Here is a 25426-nt window from a genome sequence, read left to right on the forward strand (position 1 = left end):
TAAGTAATCCCAAGATGATTTTATTTCGTTTAAAAATGGCTTCTTCAACTTGAAGTTCTTCTGACACTTGGCTGACCGAAGATTTGCCGTTCAACCGAAAGTTCGAAAAGTACATTTTTCAGGTCAAATATTCCAATTTTCATGTATTCGAACTGACGCAGCCTTAACCTAGAGTTGGCAAGACTCAGTGAAAGACCTGTCATTAGATAGGACATCACTGGATACGACAGTCCATACTCGACTGTAGTGGAACAACGGTCACATTAGGAAGGAAAAATGCTAGTACCCACACCGACCCAATATCACGACATGCTCTTCAGAACATCAGTCATCGACATATAGATTTTGATCCGAGACAATGGATGTGAGGATATGAGGAAACTAATTTTGACCAATCTTATTCACTCAATACGCGGGAATGGCAGGATAAACTGGGGAGATGAGAAATGCGAAATGGCAGATACAGAACACCATACAATGTAGCTCGACGGGTGACATTCTTTTCTGTCATCACGCTCGAAGCTAAATGACCAAAGATCATTGCAAAAACTAAAACAAGAAAATGGTCAGATCGAACCGTAGTCATACCGCAGTATACCAGGGCATTGTCCGAGAATGCGGCAACGTCGCAATGAGTCTTTTGTTGAATGATTTTGCCAACCTGAACTCATCAGTTTTAACCATTGCAATGAGTGATTAGCTATGAGAGATGAGCTATAACTGTCACCAAAACGATGCACTGAGCGGAATTAGGCTGCCCAGCTGCGGTGAACCGTTTCCTGGGCTCAAATTATGGTAAGTAACGCCAACAGAGGCATGTAGGAAGGACTACAGTGGGTAAGGTTGACAAACTCCACCAAGACGTTTCGCTGAAGTAGTTTTTGAAGCTGTTGCCATTTTGAGAAGTTGAATGCGGCCATCGATGTTGGGCACACTTCTCCTTATCTAGGACACGGTGTCGATCAACCTTCCGGAGGGGGACCAACAAGTCATAAGTCCGTGATTAATCTTCACACGCCGCCTGGCAAGAGTGTTAACAAATTGCGCCAGGGATGGCACGTGGTTTACCTTCTAGGCTGCTGATGACGGACAGGCGCTACGATTTGATAAATGCAAGGAAGACAAACTTGACAGGATCAAATCACGGAGAAAATTGAAGCAAGGTTTTTGTACTGTAGGTTCACCGACAAGAAAAGTCGTTGTGGGAAACATAAGTCGACGGCTATTCATCGACATCGAACAGAGCAAAAGCTCAGCGTGGAGTTGAAACATGCATGATGCCGCTTTTGACTTAAAACTGACGGAAGTTAAAAGTGGTTGACCGGCTATGCTTTTTCAAAATCAGTGTAAAATGAAATCAACGTTAGCAATGCTGTGCGGCAGAGTGTTGTTTTTGAGTTTAGTCAATCTAGTTGGCGCTAAGCCGAGTCCATAAAAAGCTTGAGTCAGACAAGTCTGACTCGATTTTCATCAGCGAGATGAGTCGAAATTGCTGAGTCCAAGCATGGAGCTTATATGTGTTTAATAGCTCAATGGTCCAAGCAAGTCCACCCACGGGAAGATGATGCAAAAATGACTACCGTATTGGAGATGGGTGCGACCGAGATCTTTGCAATCACTAAGTCTTGATCTTTGGGCAACTGACCGGTCTTATGGCGCGATCTGTCGAGCTTTCATCAGCGGATCACCTTTTCTTTCTAATACACGGTTGTGGAGTACTGTCTCGAACACAGGAAATCAAATCTGAAATTTCCTACATGATCGGCCAATAGCACCGTCGAGATAGTGGGGTTCATGGAGGAAAGATCGACCGATCGTGCCCAACAATTGCATAATTTACGTGTTTACCCTCTACCTCAAAGTTCTAGAAAGCTTGTATCGCAGTGTAAAAATAAAATGTGAAACTTGTACATGTAAAACGTAACTAAAGGATCCTGATCTATAGGTCTGTCATTACTGAACCCTTCTTTACTGGAAGGCATCGCTCCCTCGTACTATCGTTCATCGACCGACAGGTATAAACACTTTTGATGAATTTCAAGCGGATAAGGATCATTGCCCCACGGAACTACAGTCACGGGAAAAATTGGGTCGACACGACAATTGGTCTTGACAGCCGCTCTCATTCAACGTCCCTCCGTGACGCGGGAGCTCAACACAGTTGAACCGAGTAATCACCGTAGGACTTTGGAGCGGGCCTACTGTACACTGTTTTCAAAACTCGCTGCTCGTTGGGGAAGGACGCCAATCATGTATCACGCGTGAAACAGTCAAAACACAGGTTCAGAAGTTAGGCTCATCACATGGAAACGACGGTGGAACAGCACTGCAGGTTCCGCTGTTACAGGCGTGGTTAGTATCCCGGTTCGCACTAGTTGTTCCGTACTAGGTAAGACACCGGATCCTTCGTATTTTTCTCCGTGTTGATGTGCTTAACACTGTGAAACAAAGCAAAGCGAAACAAAACAAGCAGGTAATATACAACTACTGCTCCAGATTACAACTCCCAAACAGGCTTAGTCACATCAAAAAGTCGTTTACTAGGCCTGACAAGCTAGGTCAGAGCCGGTTTGGGAGACACCTTTACTGACACAGTTTCCATCTGGTTAAGATTATGATTATGCACATCGCGAGTACTTATACCTCCGCAGAGATTGGAACACAATTGAGTCATGATGGATGAATGAATCGGGGGAATCAATGTCTCATCTGCCATCCTGCCCCAACATGCCATGACATCACGGAAAATAAATACGATTAAGACATGTGTCAAGCCGAATCCTTATTTCGTCTAGCCTCAGGGCAGGGATGCACATGACACACCTATCGGAACAATTTACATTGGGTGCATAAATACGCGTGCTTTTCAGGGCAACATGATCGCGCGCCGGCCGCGAGGTTCGAGAAATCAACAAAAAAGACAACTGAGCCACCCTTTAATAGAAAAGGTGCAATGGCCATGCAAGTCTCTGTCGGTCAGTGATCCCAAGCAAGTCTTTTCAAACAAAGATAAAGAAATAATGTAGAGAAGGGCCATCTTAAATACTTCATTTCATCAGAATTGCTTGATACCGTGAAACGTGGCCACTCCTGAGTTCCATGGCAAATCTCTTGAAACTGCTGTGGGAGTCGGTTGTTGACTAAGATCTGGCTTTTTGTCCATGAAGAGTTAGTGAGGAGGACCCTTCCCGAAAGATGGCGTACTTTCCTGGCTTCCTGTCACGAACCGGCACCCCTTAAGCGCGGCATTCAAAACGGACCTGACAAATCTGGGGGGTCGGTGCTCGTCCAAAGTAAAAGAAAATCTTGATGGGGCTTGAAAATGACGGGGAAGACATTTATAGTAAACATCCAGAGCCATATGACAAACGGATATGGCTAACAGGATTAGCAATGCTTCTCGTGGTATTCCCCAGATTGATTTCATAAGCTGTGGAAATTATGTCTAATTATACCTCACCATAAAGGCACAGACTGAGCAAGAACTCAACCCGCTGTGTCAGTGTAAACAATTCGAATTTAGAGGCCATGACGAGCTGACATACTGACAATTCCGCGGCCTTCTAAGGATGAATCCGACTACATTTTACTCGGCTTGTTGAAGCCTTGAGTCTTGTATTGAGGTAGGTCCAGGGGCGTACGTATCCAGCAAGTGTGAAGGTGGGGTGGGGGAGCTGTTCCCCTTGGCTCCGTGGAGATATGTTTCCTTTTGTGACCTCTGAATCGAATCAAGTTGAACGCACCAGCAGTTTAGAAACGCTACAACGACCTTTGGGGGAAGGATTCCTTTACACATATGGATGAAAATATTTGGACACGACATGTACTTTCTGGGAAAAGACTTCGATATGCCACTGGGTACTGTAGCTCTTGGGAACGTGAAGATACTATGAGAACTTGAGTATCCCAAAAAACACATTGGTGACTCTTCTCTTGCTGTTTTCGTCTTGTGCCTGGAAGTAATGTGCGTTAGCCTCTGTCAAGTTGATGGGATAACAGTCTTATTAGAGGGTTTACAAAGTTCCGAGATGGACGTGGGAGTATGCATCAATATGCTTACACTGTTTCTATGAAGGCAAAAGAATGATCATTGTGGTCATGGTCAAGGCTGATGACGTAAATAGTAGAACATGGGCAGAATTCTACAATAAAGGTTGGATGACACTGAACGGTCCGAAAGTTTGTGTCCTATTTTGAAGGCCGGGTTTCATTTCGTGAAATGTTGAAAGCTTAAGAACCAAAGTTGAGACTAGCAAAGGATAGACCTCTTTGTCGAGTGTTTGCACACATGAATAGCGTCATGTTTTGAAGTCGCTGTCGCCAAATGAAACAATCCACGTCGTGCCAACAACGACTCTGGTGAAAACCTTTATTTCTTTAATGGGGTCGTCATTAATGATAAATGAACGATGGACATTAGGGACAAGGGCATCGCGGGGAAAACGCGGAAATGCTTATCGCTCATTTTTTCATGTTGCTGTGTTCACGGTCATCGACCTTAACGACTCATGGGTCCTGCCTGGCTGTTGTGCTGTTGTTCCGTACGGCTCTATGCAATCAAATCAAGGCGGCTCGGGCACGTGGGTGTGCGCAGTAAGTGCACAGCTCTGAATGCCGCGTGCTGCTGTACTGCACTGTTCGGCTGTCAACGGTAGGCGTCGAGGTCACCACGTGACCTTTACTTGCCACTGAACTCGGAGGTCAGTGGTCCATCGTAGAGACTCAGTGATTGATCGGCGTATTCAGTGAGCGGTATAAGCATAAGTACTGCGGTGGGCCCGTACATCAGTGACAGTCGGCGCTTGGAGCCCATGACTGAAGGAGGTAGCGCGGATCATTTCCAGATAAGTTCTTCGTCTTTCGGATTGCCCGATATTTTTACTGAGACGTTTTCACCCTTTCTTCTTAAACACTAAGAATTGCTCACGCGGAGAAGTAGACCTGAATTGAAAGCCGAACAGGTGTTGGGCTACATCTTTTGTGACCTTCGGTGAGTGTACTGTAAACAGTTGTTGTTTCGCTGGGCAATTCTTTTTTGCACGTCTTGTTCAACTTCTCGCATTTTTCAGTAAATAGCAGAAAAGCACATGACTGCAACGTACCTGTTCATGCAGTGAAAAATGGGGCTCTACACTGATCAAAATGTTCAGTGTTTGCCTATATAGCGTTCTCGCAGATTCAATTGTGCAAAAACTACTTGAATAGCTTAGACTAATTAAGTACAGTACGTCTGTAAATAATACAGGAAACCAACCACTGATTGTGGAGGAATCTTCTATGCCAAAACCAACTGCATAATACAACCAATTCAATATAATGATTCAGCCATTGTATACATGATAGTGATCTCATTTTTTTGTTGTCAAGAGCAGACCGATAGGTAGTTAGTTACCGGGACTGTGTTCTTCTTTAGAGTTTCAGTGACTGCGCGTGCGAACTGTGCGCGAAACTGATGTTGTTTCACATTCCAAGAAAAATCTGAAGAGGGCAGCAGATAGAACTATATACATGTATAGAGCTATATACCGATAATGTGCAAATCCATCATGTATACTTTGCAACTTAACACCACGCTTGTGTTTGGTTCGGATAAGCTTTGTAACTCAATACGGAAAATGCTATTAAATCGTGTTCACAGGGAAAGACTTGTCCAAACGCAAGTAGTTAAAGCAACATACGGTACTGATAATTTCAAATTAATCAATCGAGTTAACCTGTATATATATAAATTTATGGATTATCCAGGGCAAAGTTTTGTTCATTGTGAATTCCCTCCAAACAAAAAGAAATGTAATTAACTCAATGTTGCGATACATTGCATTTCCATGCGAAGTTGTACTATAACTTTAAGGCTCCAAATGCCCTGTCTAAAAGGTCCATTCAGAAAGCTCTTTCTGTCGATTCGTATTATAAAAGATCCCGTTTTCGTTTTTCCATTGTTGGGTTTAGATTGCTTTATGGATAGCTGGGTACTGTTGGGCTTCGGTGAGTGGAGGGGCTATGCGCCTCTGGACAGGAAAATCTGACCAAGCGACCTTAAAAAAAATTGGCCGTTTTTGACCACGTGTGTCAAATATGTCAAATTTAATGAGAGCATCCTTCAAAGATCGTGTCGTGTCAACTTCAATTTAGCAACATTTACTTGTATTGAATGATGAATAATTTCTGAATGATTTGGAAGATGGGATCTCAAGTACCACGATGACGTCTGAAACTGTTGAGTCAAACGCATTGCATACCTCAGTATGGGTCAATAAACCCACGGAGAGTGGTACACAATGTGGTTTAACATTGAATTGAAATCGTACACTGTACTGTACATTATTTTGGTTTTTTTTTGACATGTCAGGATTTATGACTACCGTTGGAGCTTAATTCTGTGTAATTCACCTGCTTCGGACCAAGTGATTGTTAGTGTTACAATTTGTATTAAAGGGCCAGTCCACAGTTTTGGAATGTCGTGTGCATGTATGCGTATGATAACGACTCCTCCTACAGCCCTGACAATGATGGGGCTTGCAGTTGTTACACAGACCATCTTGTGACAGACGTGTTACTGACTTTGAGCCCAGAGCATGTTGAGAGCAGGAAAAGAGGGCTTGACGCGAATTAACACAGTTACGGTCAATCGGCGTTGACAACCTACCTCCGTCATCACGGCAATTCGGACAACGACTCCCTCCCTCACCCGGCACCATCAGCCCCTGAACCTCGTACAACACTTCAAAGTATTCCTCCATTGTGCCCATTGAAGTGAACTCAAGCCCATGTCCTGGCGTTCTCTTCTGTATCAAGGGCGGCTGGAGCAGTGGGACGGACGATCGATCGCACGCCCGATTTGACCCACATATAAAAGGGCTCAAGTTTAATCCCCGTAGCTTCGAGTTCGCGACCTGACATGATGTGCCGTTGGGCGTTGGTTTAGCCCTTCCCAGGGCGCTGCAAAGAGTCCATAGTTCTGAGCTGTGCAACTCACTGACCCTACGATACCACACTGACCAGTCGAAAGCCGTTCTTAGAAGTTGGAAATTTTGATAGAAAAAGCCCTGAAGGCCCAAGAAAGCTCCATAAAAAATCATGTAGGCGTATTTTATTTGGATGAATTTTTCCCAAATATCGTTTGACTTCACGGTGAATAAAGTTCAAAGTAGGTTTTGCATCCAGGATACTTACCCAAAGCGAACTGCTCCGCGGAATGGGTGATCCTTTCATAAATGATGAAGCAGTCATTGATTGCTTCAATGGAAAACCGAGCTGAGGCGCTCAGTTTATTTGAGGCTATATGGTTAGTCTGTCTTTAAAGTAATATCTCCCACGGCGTGAACTTGGTATCACATTGCAGGGCACCATTGTAACACTGTGACTTGTCCCGGAGAGAACATAAAAGACATTTATGTCAAAGCCGTTCACAACGCTCACACCAAGACATGATTGATGTGCGAAACGTGATCCTTCAATAAGCCCCACCTAGACAATTATAATGTTCTCCTATTAACCCCACGGCCCACCTTCTTGCCAAAATACATAAATAAATCAGCTTAGCGCTCGGAACGATTCCGGAACAAATTTGTTATTAGAAAATCGGACCAGAGTTCTTCAGCCATGAAGGTAAAAAAAGCGAGGCCAGATTGTCAATAAACTGAATGTACTTTTCACTAGTGCTGTTCAAAAATGAAGACCGGGGAAAAGTGTGTGGGGGGGCAAAGGCAAATGCGTCTTCTTCGGGCTCATTCAACATGATGTTGTGGAGAAAAACCAATCAAAAAGCCTTACGGTCCCAACATCCTTGCTTTTATTTGCTGGTGTTGTTTTCTTAAGGATTTGATGCTAATATTTGATAAATGAACATACCGAAGACTTTCTTTCCTACTCGACCATCGTTTGTAAAAAGAATATACGCAAGCCCCCCCCCCTGGATACGCCACTGAAAAGATGATGACACAATGTCAGTAGGGTCCGTATGGTCAGGGGAGTACCCAGCCCATTGCCCAAGGATTTGCTGGCCTAGCAGAGATTCCTCCGGGAGCGTGGGGGTCGAGATGCTCTTGGTTGAATTACCTATCGGGAGGTCGCCTCCGTTCACGCGGCCTGACACAGCTCCATCGTCACCACAGCTCAAAAGTCGGTCACGGATAACCAGTAAAGGACAACCAACGCCAGGCATACGTGAAATAACGGATGGCAGATGTAGGGAGCTGGGTAATATTTACCGTGCGTCGTAATTCATTGGTGCGGGTAAGGTTCGGCGTGCTTTTTCCGGGCCCACCCTCGTTCTGAGAGGGGGCATTATCCAATTCAGTTCGGGCGATTTAAGATCATTAAAGTCGATTGGTAGAGCCTCCGTCGTCGTGGACCCCTTGTTTCAAACAGAGAGAGCGCTCTCTCTCGCTCTACATGTGGTTGCTGGAAAGTAAAGTTTGAACCTTCGGAAATAACTGGACTTGTGCACTTCTTTCTCAACCTGGGCCAACTGTGGCGGCGCATTACAGTGGACAGTGGGAAAGCCAATGGAGAACCACCTCTGCACCCAGCATGACATTGCACTCGCTCGGCCAACCTCACTGCATGACCGAGTTTTCTGCCTCGCTATTATTGTCTTCTCATCAAAATGGCCTGTGCCATCTGGCAGTAGCAGTGAGCTTTGGTGCAAGGAGACAGAGAGGAGAAAATGAAAGTGCAGAGACCTCTGTAGGACAAATTTGTCTTCAACAGAACGAAAAGTTGGTTGTTGGACCGGAGTGAGTAGCCGTTTAAGGAGTTCAAAATGAGAAAGGAGTAAGGGGAAGCGAAGGGAATTCTGTCCCGTAGAACAAGAAAACACCGCCGCATTCTTGTGATGGTTCTGTAATTCTTTAATTGACATTTCTGCCAGGAGAGAAGTACCGTGAGAGATGCTGGCGATGGGGAAGGGAGCGAGTAATGATGCATCGCGGCCGCACATTCGTTGGGTGTAATTGATCTTGACGCTCATCAAGAGAAGTATGCCACGGGCACGGCAAGATGCCATTAACACGTCGGTGGCCGTGCCAAAGAAGGAGCGCTCGCTTTTATATCCCTTTTCCCACTCCCTGCAAAATATGATCTGTTCGATTGTGCCATGGCGGAATTTTCACTCACCCGATGATGTATGCGCGCCAACCCCTACAACCCTTGTTGTATTAGAGATTAAAGAGAGCTTTTTGCCCCCAAAATTCACCATTAACAATATGGATCAGGGTTATTTCTTCTTTATACCGCTTTGAAAGCACAATGCCAATTGCAGAAGTCGAATAATTGTAATCCCCAAGTGGACTGTGAAATCATTTCAGTGATGAGCTTGATAACTTTTAATGGGTTTTCATGGTCAACTAAACTTCCCTATGGAAAAAATATTTCACAAGGAATTTCGTCTTATTACTTAACAACAATCAAATACTATGTCTGCCGAATTTAGCTGTAGCTGGGAAGTGTGGGTGTGTATGGGGGGTGGGGTCACGGCTGCGCCAAAAATGTCGTTGGTCTCACCAATCTCTTCTCTGTCAACCACCGCGAACAAACTTAACCTCGACACAAAGCTTTTGTCGGTCTAAAAACACCCCTTTTGGTGTTTTCAGACCGACCGAGTGACAGGCTCTCAGCCCAATGAGAATAACAAACTCTGAACTGTTTCCGCAAGGCGTGTTTGTTGGTCGGGAAACCGTGTCAAATATGGCACTGTCGCTTGGCTGCACAGCCTCCATAATTCTAACGCAAAGGGGAAGGAAAATAATTACATACATGTAGAACTCTGTTTAAAGAGGGCGAGCTGTCGCTCTTGTGACATGCACGGTGCGTTGCATTTGCAGTTTTGAATAAAGGTGTTCTCCAGGGTGCATGGGGGGGGAAAGAAACGTAGGGTTGACACAAAAATGTTACGAATCTACAAGTAACATTATTCTGGACCCCCGCTCAAAAAAAAGAAAAAAGATTTCTCCAATTTGTGAAGGATTCCTCAAAATAAGTGAAGGAGGGATCGGAACCACACTATACGTCCATTATTGTGATAGTACCAATAGGCCACCATGTTAATGTAACAAGCACACATGATGCATGGACATTTTGACTTTATTTTTGTGTTTTTTCAACATACCATTTTTCCATGCCTTTAAGTGCAGTAGTGTAAACATTTCTAGAAGTTAATTCTCAATAGAGAAAACGAAATTCACAGACTAGCATAAGATCAATGAACTTCGTATATATTCTCATTTTGAAACGCCCCCAAGCGAAGAAAAATAAATACCGCCATTGAAACGGTTGTTTGGCGCCAGGATCATTATATAATCCCATACAATCAATTGCAAAGGGGATATGTGGCTGACCGACCATGACACGCATGTCTGATTTAACGAACCCCACCATCGCTCAAACGCGCTGCAGAGGGTCTCCGCTTCAAAGCTGGCAAAGGACAGCAGTGAATGGACGGGTCGCTTTGCCACTCAACGTCCAAACACATTTTGTTGCCGATGATTCATTGAGCAATATTTGTCAGTCCATGCCGGGCTACGGAGAGGAAATTTGGTTCACAGTGCAGTTCCTTTAGAAATTGGTGAAATGGGCTTGCGCTTTAAGTTTCCACCCATGCAGTGACAGCTGTAGAACCTATTTCTTGCCGTTCGTGAATGTATGCATCCTTGAATCGCGCTGATTTCTGTGAAAGTGTAGACAAAAAGTTAGATCCTTAAAATTAAGGATTTTTAATTTTCACAACACTTGTATTTTAAACGGAATATTGGGTTGGGTCGATCTCAACTGCAACCCCCTCAACGAGTTCAAAGGGTTGTACATGGCGGTATAAAGAGATTAACCAAATCTGTCATCCTGAGCAAATGACCCACGCTGACTTCTTCATGCATGTATTTCATTTTCAAATCAGTCGCACAGTGCGTCAAGGCAAGCACTTCTCTGAGGCGAGCACGGCTCTTGGAAGCAGTCGTTGTAGGATTTCCATTCCTCTTACTCTACCTATGTCCAGTCGATGAATATAGATGACAGCCAAGAAAGTTCACTCTGGTGGCAATCACGCATCACTTGCTCCCGAAGTACAGTACACGAACTCGTATTGATTTTTCCCCCCGCTGTAAAACACGCCGGCACATCCCGCCGACCTTTACCAGGCCAGCGCTGGGATGTTTGGCGAGTGAGCGCGCGCTGCCCGCACGATTTTGTCCGCGTTAATGTGGGGAGGCTTCTCCTCAGTCACGAAGTAACCACCACTCGCCCATTTAGCCTGCCCCGTGGCGCACATGTAATTGTCTTAACCTCGTTTGTCGTTTGCCAACTGGTATGTACAAGTTCTTACTGACAAAGTTTTCCATGCAGGGCTCCCACTGTTTAACTTTGTCTTACCCGGCAGAACAACCATGAATAAAAAAAAATTACGCTCGATGTGCCGTATATATGTTAAAAGGAGGGTTCTTTGAAAATATCTCACAAAAGCTAAACGTCGTTATTTCTTTTAAGCCCTGGTCTTGATGGGGCTAAGCATAGGCAACAATTTTCTTCTCTAAGCATGCTCATGCACTTGCTCAGCAAAATCTTCCTTTTTTTCAAAAGAGTATAGGCCTTGTACTTTAGCAGCTCTTTAAAAATGGCTTCAGACGTGCATCAATGAAAACCCTGCAAGGGTCATAATTCAGGCTTCATGGCTGAGTGGGCGTGTTGTGGATTTCACTTACCCGCAAGACCCCCTTTTCTAACTTGCACAAGCGCTTGATTTTTTTGTTAAACCGGAGAGAAATCTCTTCTCTCTTCAATTGTAAGTGAATACTTGGGTCCATAATAGCAGGATTTAAGAGTCGATGAACTCCCCTGCAGAACAGGGCGCACATCAAAGGTTTGACTGAAGCGGGTACCCTGGGGTGGCCCGGGTCCCCTTCGTTGCCATCAGCTAACCGCATGAACTGTGTCATGGCCCGGGCCCGACGGGGGAAAATACAGAAACCCACGCATTTTTTTTCTCGTCAGAGAGTAATATATCGGCTGAGACAAGAGGGTCCTCGGGGCCAGAAATGAAGGCTTGCCGAGAGGATAATTGTACAGAATATCAGGCCTATTTACGACCGCACTGTGCCAGTGCTGTGTTTACAGATACGGTAGGCACAACTTAGCTTCCGCCCTGAATAATGAATGTGTGTCAAGTAGTCAATCGACACGCGTTGAAGACCACGTATTTGGGTCACGTACGGGTTTCTTGCCCGTTTCGAGAGCTATACGGTCATTCCTGTCACGAGTTTGATTATAGTTCACAGCTTTTTTTCCCAACCGTACAACGCCACCAATGGTTCAAATTCCTGTACAGTGTTCGACCCTGAGACAAAGACAATACGACACCTTGCTTATTGTACGGTTGACATCATCCAGTAACTGAAAAAAGAGAGGATATTTTGAAGTGCACATATCATAAGTCCCTGTACTATTACTGTGCATTTTTAACTGGAACGTGGCAGATGTGGTCAGAATGTGAATTCATGTCTCGAATGAGAACCGATCCCACGTCAATAATGTAATCAGACATTACTTTCGCGTCAGTTGACGGCATGTTTGGGCTTACGAGTTTCGCCAGCCCTTGCCCGTGAACCATAACAAATGCTCACGCGGGAATTTTATTTTCTGCATGAATTGGCGCGATTGCCGGAATAGGGCCCCGAGGTTGCAACTTGGGAACCGGGTTCGGCACTGTCCGCTTGACCTCTTGCCTCGTTGTACAACTAGGTCACTCGGATGAAATTACCATCGCTCTGGAAAGGGAAAGAAAACTTTATCGGTTTGAATTTGGCTTGCAATATACACGAAACATTAGACCGGGTTCCTCTACAGGGTTACCAATTAGCCGTATTTTTGGCAGCTCTGGGGGAGATAACCATCTCACCGGTACCACATGCAGCCGTCACAGTATTACACCCGATTATGTCTGATGTGAGATGAGAAAAGTTCAGCCTTTAAACAAAGGAGTAAAAAGAAAACCCCAAAAATAATAATATTAAAAAATAATAATAATAACTAAAAAATAAAATAAAACACAAAACGAGGAAGTCATTTCGATATTACGATGACCTCCTGATTGTATTCTCGTCACGAATGACTCGAAAAGAATAGCTATAAGACCGGTTCATACTTGGCGCAAAAGCAAGCACGATCGAGAAAACTTGTGAGGTCAGATCAAATAAAGGGTTTGCTCTATTTATATGTCAAGGTCGTATTTTTCCTACAAGTGGCTGTTAATTTAAAATATGGACTGTCGCTATACAAGTAAGACAATTGTTTTTAACAAAATCTTTAAAATCCCACACAGCTATCAGATCACCAGATGATAATCCCCTACTGAATACTACGTGAAAACCCAACCCTCTTGAAAATTAATGGGACAAAATTAATGCACAACTATGCAAAAGTACTCAGAAGCACATTCCGACTCGCAACAGTTCGCTGGAAAATGTTTATATATTTATTTTCAAATTCGTGTCGCTTTTGCCTTCGCCTGAAGTTAGAACCGGCCTAAAGACTTTTTAATGGGTTTTCTGCGTTCCTATTCATCCAAAGTTAAAAGCATCATCCACATTATTGGAAGATACGTACATTTTGTGTTGTGCACACGTAGAGATACGTTCCATCGAGAGTGTATGTTAATATAGACTGTTTCCAACCTCTCGAGGTGAGCCATTTGCAAGACGTTTTCCAGAATTGGAGCCAAGGGAAAATGGCCCAACAGATAACCGAGGAAGCAAGTTTTTATGGTGCAACGAGATAAAGAAATCAATATTTGTTTTGTAACACATTACGAATTAAATCTACAAATATTATTACTATCAATTAGCCCCCCGAAAAATATACATATTCATAATCAGAAAGCAGTCGCACGTTTTGCGTTACTTTGGCAACAAATACCTGCGTTTTCGACCGAGTAAGTTTTAAATGATGGTCATATACCGGATCCAGGACAGAAAGCCCGTGCTGCAGTATATATCAATGGAGAAAACAACTGCAGTATACCACCAGTTTGCTGTAAATCAATCTCGGCCGGTGTACAAGTAGACCCGTGCAGTTGAGCCATTGTAATGACTTCCGGCTCCCCCACCCACGTATACTCTACCAAAGAGTGACCTCGTACCCGAGAGCAGAGGTAGAAAGAAAGTACTTTCCACCTGCACGACAAGGGTTTGTCCCAACGACAACGCTACTCCAGTGCTAGATATTTTCAACGTCAACCGCTGGCCTTAAATTGAACCCTACCGCATGCCGGGTGCAGCCCTGGCCGAGAGCGGTCGGTCACTTACTGAAGGAATCTCGCTGGAAAAATTAACACCTCAACGGGTTGTTATTTATTGTATGTCGTTCATCCTTGTGCCTGCTGCCTGTCGCGCGCAAGCTCATGCGGTGTGAAATTCTGGCACGGCATTTTCCTTCCTCTCGCTTCATTAAATCCGCTCCGACGATGGCCTGGATGGATTCAAAAGCGGGGGTTCGAAAGTGCACTTTCGACCGAGGTTATTTTAGACGCTCTCGGTGCCATCAGAGTGCAGATCTTTCTTAGAGAGCGACAGTGTATATGATGGAAATAGAAAGAAGCCGAGAGGGAAAAGGACAGGTCACTTCGGAAAAGGTCGAAAGAATGACGACTCCTGGATAGGGATACGAAGGAAATAAAAATAAAAATCAGGAATGAAGGGCGCACGGCATTTGCTTTGATTTCTTGATAGCATTCATGGTGTAACTATGTACAGCTCTACGGTCAACTTACAAGAAAACACCAAAGCCTCTAAAAAGGCTGCATGATTACGGTCTATATACGTCTAACGACTTATGACGCAGAGGACCTACATTTTTATTAAGCTTAATTACTCATGCATTTGGAAAACAAGTAACAAACACCGCGGGGCAGTTGTAAGCGTAGTGGGTAAGTGATCGCGAAGACGCGCTCAGGTGAAGCAGCCACGTGCCACAGATAGCAATTCAAAAATAGCAAAGGGGGAAATAAAGTGAACACCGGGGTGCCTATTACCGCCCCCGAGCAGTGTGTTTGAGGTTCTACCGACCTAGTTCTCGCATGTACTGTTTGGTGTCAGTGGTGTAATCTCAGCTACGTGTGAAATGCTCTGCAACGCGCAGACAAATGCGTGGCCATCTTTTGCCGTGGCGCCTTGGAATCGTGGTGATTCACAGGCCATAACAGGAACAAGTTTAACATGGTAGGAAAGTTTAAACCAAATATTTCCCCTCAGAGGGAAACAGCGAATCCTTTGTTTTTTTTTTAGTGTTGCTGTTCACACGGTGAATGTAGTACCATAGGGTTAGGAGCAAATCACATTTATTGTAAATGCTAACTTTTTTCGGAAGAGCACCCAGGACTCATCCACAAATGGAGTGGCGAGTTTATCGGTTTTGAGGCATTTGTTTGATCACTGGCGCTGTTTCATTCAATTAGAAGACTAAACTAAATTCGAACGGTCTTCAGGTTTTAAATCAAACCCTCTGCACTATAGGCAACGCAATAGCGTGACCCACGACCAATCCAGCTGACCAAGAAACGTTACGCATGAGCATTTCCACGATGTCGATGTGTTTTTGTGCAAGTCGAAAAGTTTACGCCATGTGCAGCCGAAATTAGGATTAACAACAGGACGTGAGCAATTGTCATGATTCGATCGCGTTCTCAGAAAAATTAATTCGAGCAAGGGAGTGAATGCAAGGCCCATCAATGAGGGGAGACAAGTCTAAGACCACATACGTGGATAACAGATGGATTTCTAACAGGGCAGCTCATCCTTCACTCGCGGATTACAACTAAACAACACCCACCAGACATAATAACCGCGCTTGGACACTATTTACATCCCATCACCTTCGTTTTGTACTTTTTTTAATGAGACAACCTCTTTTCACGGAATGAGCTCAGTACTGCGGGGGCAAAACAAAACAGGCGTTGCTGAAGATCACGGGCTTATCCGTGTGCAGCGCAGCTGACAACGGGAAAGTCGGCGGTTGCTCGGGTTCGTTGGCCAAGTGGACACGGTAAAAACCAAGATCTTAAGAACTGCCGGCTGGGACGGATGTTTGAATCACCCCGGCAAGCCAGCCACGGCGTTAAAGACTAAGCCGATTTGGAACCGTGGCATTCAGCTGACGACTCTAACTTGTTTGTCGGCAGAGCTGAGAGAGAAGAGAAAAGAGAGGTGGGAGGGAAAAAAGGAGAGAGAGAAAACACGAATGCACGTTTATTTATAAATATAGCAGTTGATTTCCGGTTGTGGGTTCAGTGTGAGAAGGCGGACGGTTACCCAACCAGAAGTAATGCACAAAAATAATCTTGCCATTGGCTCGGCCAAATCGTAGCTTCGGGGGAGACAGCTGGAAAGAGACACAGAACAAATTCTTATTTCACGCTGCAAGGTGGATGACCCTTTGAAATCGCGGCGATGTTTATTGGGAACTGCTACAAGACGTGGGAGATGATTTTTAATTGACCCTTTCTCGACGGACGAAGAATACTTTATGTACACATATCTGGTCTTTTATAGTTGTGTTTCATTAATATTAAATGTCATGGTACTTTCACAGTGAACACAATTTTGCCTTTAGCCATGACTACGAACCGGTCATTTTTGTGGTATTTTTTCTGTTCCGTTGATATATGCACTATGGCTTCAGTTGACCATCTACGGTTGACCTTTTGACGGGTTAAAAAGGAAGTCTTACATTTTGTCAGAGTTTGAACCACATGTTTAAACTTTGCCCAATTTCTAGAACAAAAAAGGGTTATTGCAAAAACACAGCGAGCACAGTTGTTCTGGCATGGCTGCCAGACACAGCCCGCGAGGAATTCTTTGGCTGGCGTGCACCTTCCCGGGTTCCTGGAGGTCACGCCGTAACACCTGTATAGGAATCACAAGTAGGACTTTCCCTTGTTTTCATTTCTGAAACCCATCACCGTAAAAGTGGCCCAGATTTCGGCCCGGCCCCGTTGTTTCGGCCCTGAAAACAACAGACCGGTCCAGGGGTGGTACAGTACTTGCACCAGGATCCCCGGTCGGTGGAAAGTGTCCCCCACCAAGGCAATCTCGAAATGCCTGAAAATCGTCTTTTTTGAATTACGACCTGAAAGACAATCCAGACTAATTTGAACTCAATGTCGTCCCCCGAGCTTGGAATTTCTACTCCCACCACCCTTTAACGAGATACGTCTGGTTACTTCGATGGCAGCAGAGGCTCGGAAATTATGCGTCAGGGAGGCTGCGAAATCAAGAATGGATCGAGTAGTTCCCGGTCATAAGAGCGATGACTTTTTTGACGAGGCAGGTGTGTAAAATACGACACCTCATCGTGCCAACACATCTGTTTCGACACATGCGCGTGTTAACAATTTGACCGATTTGCTTATCGCCACTCAGAAGCTTTGATCTGACGCCTTTGGTCGCTAGGGCAATAAAAACCAATTTCTCCTGACTGTCAAAACTCTTGATGAATCGCAGACAAAACTCCAAGCTAAATTAGTATTCTCTGGAGACGGCTGTCCTGGCAGTTGCGGCGGGTGGTTGTTCAGCTTATGTGCTTGACTGCCTGTGTTTTAGTTTCAAGCGAGAATATATATGCAAGTGCCGGGTATGAAAAGGCTGTGAAATTTGGTACTATTTTTTAATACCAAAAATAGTTCCTTGAAGTGTTGCATTAGCATTCCGGAATTCAGATGGATTGGAATCAGCTGTTGCTGTAGATAATTGGAATTCTGTATACGCAAGTGTTTCCTTTTCGCTACTGTGTCTTTATGATGAATGGCTAGCATATTTTGTTTTGGTTCATTAAAAAAAATTTTAAATCCAGCCACGTGGGTCCCCTTGCCGCGGGGGATTCTTGTCCGACGGGGGTTAGTTTTGAAGGGCGACAGCTGTGCAGCATACCGGTGAGCAAGGACCCCGCGGTCGGCAGAGCTCCACCACACAGGGACCTTGGGCGTGGTAAACAGCCCTCAAACTAGTGGTTTGGTCTGTAACTGTCAGTGCACCTCGAATCACTGGGCCTGTGATATAAAACTTGCCAGCATCAGACGGGCGGTTATCCAGTGGGAAAGAGCCGAGAGCTGACGGTTGTTCGATAGGTATTCGTTCTTCACCCTGCTTGCTTACGGTGCCAACTCCACTTGTACAGTTCTGTTTCTCTATTAGTTGTACGTCAGATACGATGCATTATGTAAAGAAGTTTGCTAAGGAAAATAGTACAAATTTATTAGCTGATAATACCGTGTGTTCCTTCTTCCATCATATTACTACCGTGACGCATCATGCGTCCTCTATTGCCTCATAGAAATGAAGGTATTTCAAATGTTGGTCTATTAATACGAAACTTGACTCTGTTTTGTTCCTCTTCCAGTTTCAAACAACGATGTTTTCAGCAAGTCAGAGCAGCACCATGTTTCAGCTCGCTAAGGCCGCAGTCGGCTCTCGCCCAGTCCAGCTCTACCTTTGCCGCATGACCTGTACATCCAGCCCAGCCAATGCGGCACAGGCCGGGGTGTGTCCGATGGCTAACAACCAAGACATGACGGAGGCCACAGCTGATGTGGCTTTGGCGTCAGCGCCACAACCGCGGACAGGGTCTGTCACCGGGCCCAACGCGCTATCGACGGCTAGACCATATGAGGAGGTGCCCGGTCCCAAAGGACTGCCGGTGTTGGGTACCCTGCTTGACTACACGAAACTCGGTTTGTAAACAAATATTTCTTTCATCTTTCAATTTAAGCGTCTCTGCAAAATAGAGCTTCCATCAGAGCCGATATCGTCGAGGAAAGACCAATGCACACAACCAACCAACCAACCAACCAACCAACCAACCAACCAACCAACCAAACAACCAACTAACCAACCAACCAACCAACCAACCAACCAACCAACCAACCAACCAACCAACCAACCAACCAACCAACCAACCAACCAACCAACCAACCAACCAACCAACCAACCAACCACCCACCCACCCACCCACCATTGGTCACGTACAACTTAGTCAAAAGTAGAATGCACTGCATGCCTATGAATCTGCTATGTTTCCTTTCGCTCCATTCTGCATGTGTCGCTCTTCTCTTTCTGTGCAAGACTGTAATGCCTTCTGAGACATGCAAATGATGCCTTCCCTCTTGCCTTTACAGGGGACTATTCCTTGGAGAAGATGCACGAGGCCATTGTCGACCGCTTCAAGAAGTACGGGCCCATCTACAAGGAGAACATAGCAGGGGCGGAGGCTGTGCACATCCTGGATCCAAAGGATGTGGCGGATCTGTTCCGGAACGAGGGCAGGACGCCGCGCAGAATCATCATGGAACCGATGGCATTCTACCGGAAAATCCGCAAAAAGAACGCCGGTATTGCAAACCTGTAAGTGTTGGTGCAGGAGAGATTGTGCTGCGCCTTGCCGCCCAGTGCGAGTGAAACTGTTAACCAATTATAGCAATAGGTCTGATATTGATGGGCATCTGAGTAAGAAACAAGTAGTGCCCATACATAGCAACTTTCAACCTGATAGAGTATCCGCGTAAACTTACTCCACACTTATCACAAGCACTGCTGCTAAAGAATACAGGCGATTCTCAAGCGTGCGCCACCAAGAGTTTGCAACGCGTTGCTCAATCATAACGCGCGAAATTTGTCGACCCTTTCCAAACGCGCATTGGGTCGACAAATTTCGCGCACTGTGATTGGCCAACGCGCCTCAAACTCTTGGTGGCGCACTTTTGTGAAACGGCTGTATTAAGTGGAGGCTGTAGGTCTTTCTACGAGGCTGAGTGTGGAAAACGCCTTCAATCGTGGACCTATAACAATGGGGGACAATAGGGTCCACGGTTGCCGAAGAGTCCACGGTTGGAAAGCGTGTACATAACATATGGGAGGTCTTCCGAAAAAGTTAAATTATGAACAAAAGAGGAACAATAGGGAGTCCACGATTGAAGGCGTTTACACACTTGTGTGAGTTTGTGAAGTGTTTCCAGCCGAAAACAGAAAATCACTGACTGACTCCCAAATTAGATGGTTTTCTACACCTTTATCTGACTGCACATGACTGATATAAATCTTAGTCCTCAATGTAGTGCCAGTAAAACTGTTGCAGTGACCCATTCGACTGCTGCATAGGAACACAGTTTGCTCGTAGGTATCTATGTATTTAGTGCGGTGTACATTTTCTTTCCATCAATCAAGGCAAGGTGAACAGTGGCGGAAGTGGAGGAGCGCACTTCAACACATCATGCTCAAGCCAAAGAGCGTTGCAGACTGGATCCCAAACATGGAGGCTTGCGCCAACGACTTTATCGAAATGATGGCGGCCCGCCGAGACGACAAAGGCGAGGTACCAGACTACCTTGGCCAGATCCACAAGTGGGCTCTAGAATGTAGGTATCACGTACAGTTCTACACGCTGTGAAGTGTCCTCCATAGAATGAGCAAGAATGTTCAATAGTTTGATGTAATTTGCTCCCTGTTTTGGACTCTTGTGAGCTCTCATTTTCAAGCAAGAGCGGATAACAGAATACAATCAATTCAATGGCTAACAATATCCCCGACGCATTTCCTCTTCCTGATAGCCTCTTTCTCCATCGTCTTCGGCAAGAGAATCGGGTGTCTTGACCCCAGCACAGACACTAACCCGGATGCAGCCAAGCTCATCTCCTCCACCAACGACTTCTTCACAGGTCTCTGTAATCTCACCTTTGGCTTCCCGCTCTACAAGTACGGCATCCGAACCAAGAAGTGGTCCAAATTCGCTAACGCCCAAGATCTCCTCTACAAGTGAGCCACTGTCCACAATCTTTATACACGTACATGTACATGTAGGTTGTACATGTACTCTACAGGGCGCACTTTGCAACCATCCAAAATGGGTCTCCCAAAAGGTCATTCGTTCCTCGTTCTCTTTAGTTTGTAAAAACACCAAAAATGTAATTCATGGCCCCACCAACATGAGACTCCCAAAAGGTCATTAGTTCCTCGTCTTCTTTAGTTGGTATTTCAGTTGGCCTGTACATAGGCCTAATGAATTGAAGTCTAAGAGTTTAACCCTCCTGGTTTTTACGTACACGTCTAAAGTTCCAAAAATTGACGAAGTTGTTTCTACAATCACCACGCAAGTGACCAAATGATAGGTTTCCCGGACAATACAAGTGATCAAATGATAGGTTTCCCGCACAGTTTTGAAAAATGGTTATTTGAATTTGTTATACTTACAACTGTTCATACATACAACTTCATTTTGGCGCTGATTTTAAAGAACGATGTATATCTTGATTTCATATTCGCAATAACTCACGTTTCATTTCATTTCGCATCATTCACACAAGGGAACCTTTTGTACTTGATTAGGCTTTCGGTTTGACGTGTTCGTTGCTTGTCATTATGAATATGCAATCCAATTCGCAGAAAATCGAATTTTCTGTTGTGACACAGGCTGAATTGGGACATTCTTTTTGCATTTGCTATAATTTGAATTCGCATCATTGTGCACCCTATTTAATTTAACTTTACAGGCCTTTACAAATCATGATACAACTTTGATTGGTTCTGTAGGCCTACTTTATATGGTAAAAAGGCGTTTAGAGTTGAAACAAATTTCTAAACACTTTTTGTACCCACTGCTTTTAACAGGTTTCACCCACGACACGTTTGGACATTTACACTGAAATGAGTCTAAGTACGGTATGTGTTTCACAGAGCTAAACACGTGCCATGGAAAAGCGCTTTGCAAGTTGAAACTCATTCATAAACCATGTCTCTGTGTACAATATCTTAACACGTAATGTGTTAAACGTGTTAAAAATGGTTACAGTCTCGTACAGAATGTATGTAAACTCTAACCGCTGTATTTACGGTGAATCATTAATGTGGTATTATATACACAAAAGCCTATGTGAAATGTTGGTAAATGAAATGTTAGAATTATATAAATCTGGCCAAAATTTATTGATTCAGTAATTAATCAGTGCACTGTAGGCCTGTATACTCGATCGTTAATGTGTTTGTTGTTATATTCCTCGCAATCATGTTACTTTTGTTGTCACATACGCCTATACGTGAATTCCAATACGTGACACGGCACGCGTGAAGTAACACTGCGCAGGAAATTGACAACAAATTTGGCGAAATAGCGAGATTGTTGACGAATTAAAAGGAGTACAGAATTGTGGGTGTGCTTTCGATTTCGACCTAAAATGAAATGTCAGCATAAATTCAGTGCACATTCAGGAAATCGTACGTCGACTGAATGCACCTTCATGAAAAGAGATTCATAATTAGTTACATAGGCCCTTTTCCAATACTCGACTTGGGCTCCGTCTCAGGCTTCGTTCCCAAACCAATCCCCTATTGTGGGCCTGAAGCGTTTAGATCAAATTGGATTAATGTAATTTCTGGCTCTCGTGCATCTTATTTGATGTTTCGTGGCACTGTTAGACTAATTACTGCGCTTACAGCTTCAAAGTCAGCTAGTTAAAAACAGGTGAAGCCTGAGACGGAGCCGAAGTTGAGTATTGGAAAACGGCCATAGATACAGGGATTTTGAAGGTTCATTCTGTTTCACACGAAAATGAAATGTTTCTTTAATAAATCAAGTACACGTCTTCTAAAATTGTCCGTGAAAACATATATATGATGTCCTACTATACTTCTATTCTCCATTTCACGAGCCATCCACTTTGACTGTTTAATTAACGTATACATGACGCTGAATGATTCCTTTCAATGTACTAATCAAAACATGTAGTACTTTGGTGGTTTACGTTACACCTGTCAGACTTGAAGTAGAAATCCCCTTTTTACATTTTGCCTTTGTTCAACTAGTCAGTGTGTGTGAACATAAAACGTCACTCAACTCATGAATATTCTTTGAACGTGGAAAAGAACTTGTAGCAACCACGGATTAGAACTTTTATTAATCATGGAATAAAACCTTTTAGGTGTGTTGCCGTTTGGGGAGAATATTTCAATGACACTTAATCAACGACCCACAAGTCACTTAACCGGAGATTTACTCAGCCACCGTATATACTAAATGGCAAGTTTTTTCCTGAAATAACAACTTTTAACATTGTAATGACAAATCCCAGGAGATGCCGTTACTGCGGTAGCACATCATGCGTGCACGTGTTTCATGCGTTCTGATATCAAGGCCAGAGTGCTTTTTTACTAAGGCCCAATACTGGCCCAAAAGACATTGAATGCACACGTACGCAGCCTGCGTGGTAACCTTACAATAACGGCTTCTCGCTGTGGTCGCTGGGTCAGTCCATAGGTTAAAACTTACATTTTAGTGGTGCTCTCCGCATTTAACTACATGTACATTTTCTTGGAATTCAACAGCACAGCAGTAAAGTACATTCACCAGTACATTGAGGAAATGAACAACCGTGACGCCACATCACCTGCAGACGGTCAAAAAGACATAGGAGATGAGCAAGCCACAGTTATAGATTATCTGTTGAGAAGGGGCACCCTTGAGTTTGAAGATCTCTGCACCTTAACCAATGACTTGTTGTTAGCAGCCATAGACACGGTAAGAGAGCCTTGTTTGCTCTCTTTTACATCATAGCTTGTTGTTTTCGGAAAGCTTCCGATTGCAAAATACAATTTTTTTTCTATAAAGATTGTCGAGCTAGTTGGAAATTACAAGGTACAATTTCTGAAAAGGTGTGGTTGGACCTGTAGTTACAGTGTACATGTATATCGCTTTTGGTCTTCCTAAATAGTGGGTTTTTTTCACGACTAATGGACCATGTAAAAATGTTGTGAAAGTTTTTCCTGAATATCAACCATGCTTTTATTTGGCTAATTGTTTTAATTCTACAGACGTCCAATCTCATGGCATTTTGCCTCTACTGTTTGGCGAAAAACCCAGAGGTTCAAGAACGACTTCACGAAGAGGTTAATAGAGTTCTTCCAGCCGGCACGCCAGCAACAGCAGAGGCGCTGCAAAATATACCGTACCTTAAAGCAGTTGTCAAGGAGACGACAAGGTAAAGGCGGGAATTCTCTTTGTTTCTGTCGCTGAGGACGACTAAGAATATTTCAATTTCCTCAATGGATGGGATGCCAGACCATTTGCAGCCCGTTTGAGGCTTGGCGGACATAATATTGGGGGCGCCATTTGGTTCTGTTAACTTTTTTTTGCTTGCTTCAAATTTACCCACTTCAAATAGCGCCCTCCTTTTGTGTCCATCATCCTTCAAAAAGGCTAAAAAAGTTTAATCCCACTTAATTGCTGAATGATCATTAATCCCGAGTGGAGAAAGGCACGCAAGGTAGATACAGTTGCTTGCCTGAGGACACAACTCACGGCCAGCAGCTGAATGTATACCCCTGTCCCACTGATTTGACTTCGAACCCTATCGAACCATTTTCTCATGAATTTAAAAGTGTTAATGTTTACATGTTTGTTAGTGTTACATTCTAAAGTAACTCTAGTGTGTGGAGCATACGAGCGGTGTCTGTGCCGTGAGGGGGATTTGCATTAGAAGTGAATCATGACTTTGTCTCCCACACCAGTCGCTCTGGCGTCGCAGGCACCCTTGTGAACATGCTGGCAAGAAGGGTCGCAGTTTGCTTTCCAATTCAGCCTATTAAACGAGGGTTATATTTCTGTTCTTACACAGAGTTTTCCCGCCTGTAGATGGGACCAGCAGATACTCCAATGATGATATCGCAGTAAGAGGATACAGAATACCCGCCAACGTAAGTTTTTTTAACTTCTTGCAAGGCCGTCCCGCCAATTCAAACGAACAGAGAAAACGAAAAACATGCTAGCTGGCGACTGTTTTAAAGTGTTGGAGGCATATTTGTAACGCGCAAAGTACGACGAATGGTACAGCAAACAGATAAAAACCTTTGCGTTCATCAAAGGCAGATGTTTCTAACTCTCACAGTAACAAGGACTAAGAAAGTGCTAAGTTTGGAAGACTTTTTGACAAGAAAAACTTAAAACGATTTTAAGCGGCCATCACGCTGCATTACAAATCATGTATCATGACTAATCATGACAATGGAGTAAGAATGGCATGTATGTGAAATCTTCGAAGATCATTTAAGTTTTTGCAAATCTACGACACTTGTTTCATTTTTTTTCGTTTTCAAAACAATAACGGCCATTTCATTCTCCGCCAATTGAGCTTATCGTGATTACAAATCAAGAGCTATGAAACCTTGCGTTGCAGACATTAGTACGGGTCCACTGCCTGTCTGGTCAGATGCCTCAGTACTTCAAAGAACACCACAAATTCAAACCGGAGCGCTGGATTCGAGGACACAAGGAGTTCGAGGACATTGACCCGTTCTTAGTGCTCCCGTTCGGCACGGGGTCCAGAATGTGTCTGGGACGCAGATTGGCGGAGCAGGAGGTGTACCTTCTGTTGGCAAGGGTAGGTTTATTATTTCATCATAACTCC

General features: G+C 44.2%; 1 protein-coding gene and 1 long non-coding RNA gene across 4 annotated transcripts in view; one reads left to right on the top strand and one right to left on the bottom strand.

The window, feature by feature from the left end:
• Nucleotides 1-8939, bottom strand: LOC110982195 (uncharacterized). Its single transcript, XR_002598541.2, has 2 exons — nucleotides 6647-8939; nucleotides 1-2438 (listed from the first exon to the last, which is right to left on the bottom strand). It is a non-coding gene; the product is annotated as an uncharacterized LOC110982195 (long non-coding RNA).
• The window catches only part of LOC110982193 (cytochrome P450 10-like), a 24785-nt gene continuing 4116 nt past the window's right edge, over nucleotides 4758-25426 (top strand). Inside the window, exons 1-9 of one of the 3 annotated variants that reach the window (XM_022240452.2) lie at nucleotides 4758-4990; nucleotides 18379-18709; nucleotides 19154-19379; nucleotides 20199-20389; nucleotides 20582-20786; nucleotides 23349-23541; nucleotides 23835-24001; nucleotides 24638-24716; nucleotides 25196-25399. In XM_022240452.2, the coding sequence (XP_022096144.2) occupies nucleotides 18391-18709; nucleotides 19154-19379; nucleotides 20199-20389; nucleotides 20582-20786; nucleotides 23349-23541; nucleotides 23835-24001; nucleotides 24638-24716; nucleotides 25196-25399 (1584 nt within the window). In that variant the 5' untranslated portion in view covers nucleotides 4758-4990; nucleotides 18379-18390. Of the gene's footprint in view, nucleotides 4991-17983; nucleotides 18176-18378; nucleotides 18710-19153; nucleotides 19380-20198; nucleotides 20390-20581; nucleotides 20787-23348; nucleotides 23542-23834; nucleotides 24002-24637; nucleotides 24717-25195; nucleotides 25400-25426 lie in introns of those variants that run through there. The other 2 variants (XM_087138043.1, XM_087138042.1) reach the window with 2 other exon arrangements.

Source organism: Acanthaster planci, linkage group LG06, assembly GCF_054643075.1.
Source record: "Acanthaster planci isolate LZ-2023a linkage group LG06, COTS_SCS, whole genome shotgun sequence".
In the NCBI taxonomy this organism is placed as follows: domain Eukaryota; kingdom Metazoa; phylum Echinodermata; class Asteroidea; order Valvatida; family Acanthasteridae; genus Acanthaster; species Acanthaster planci.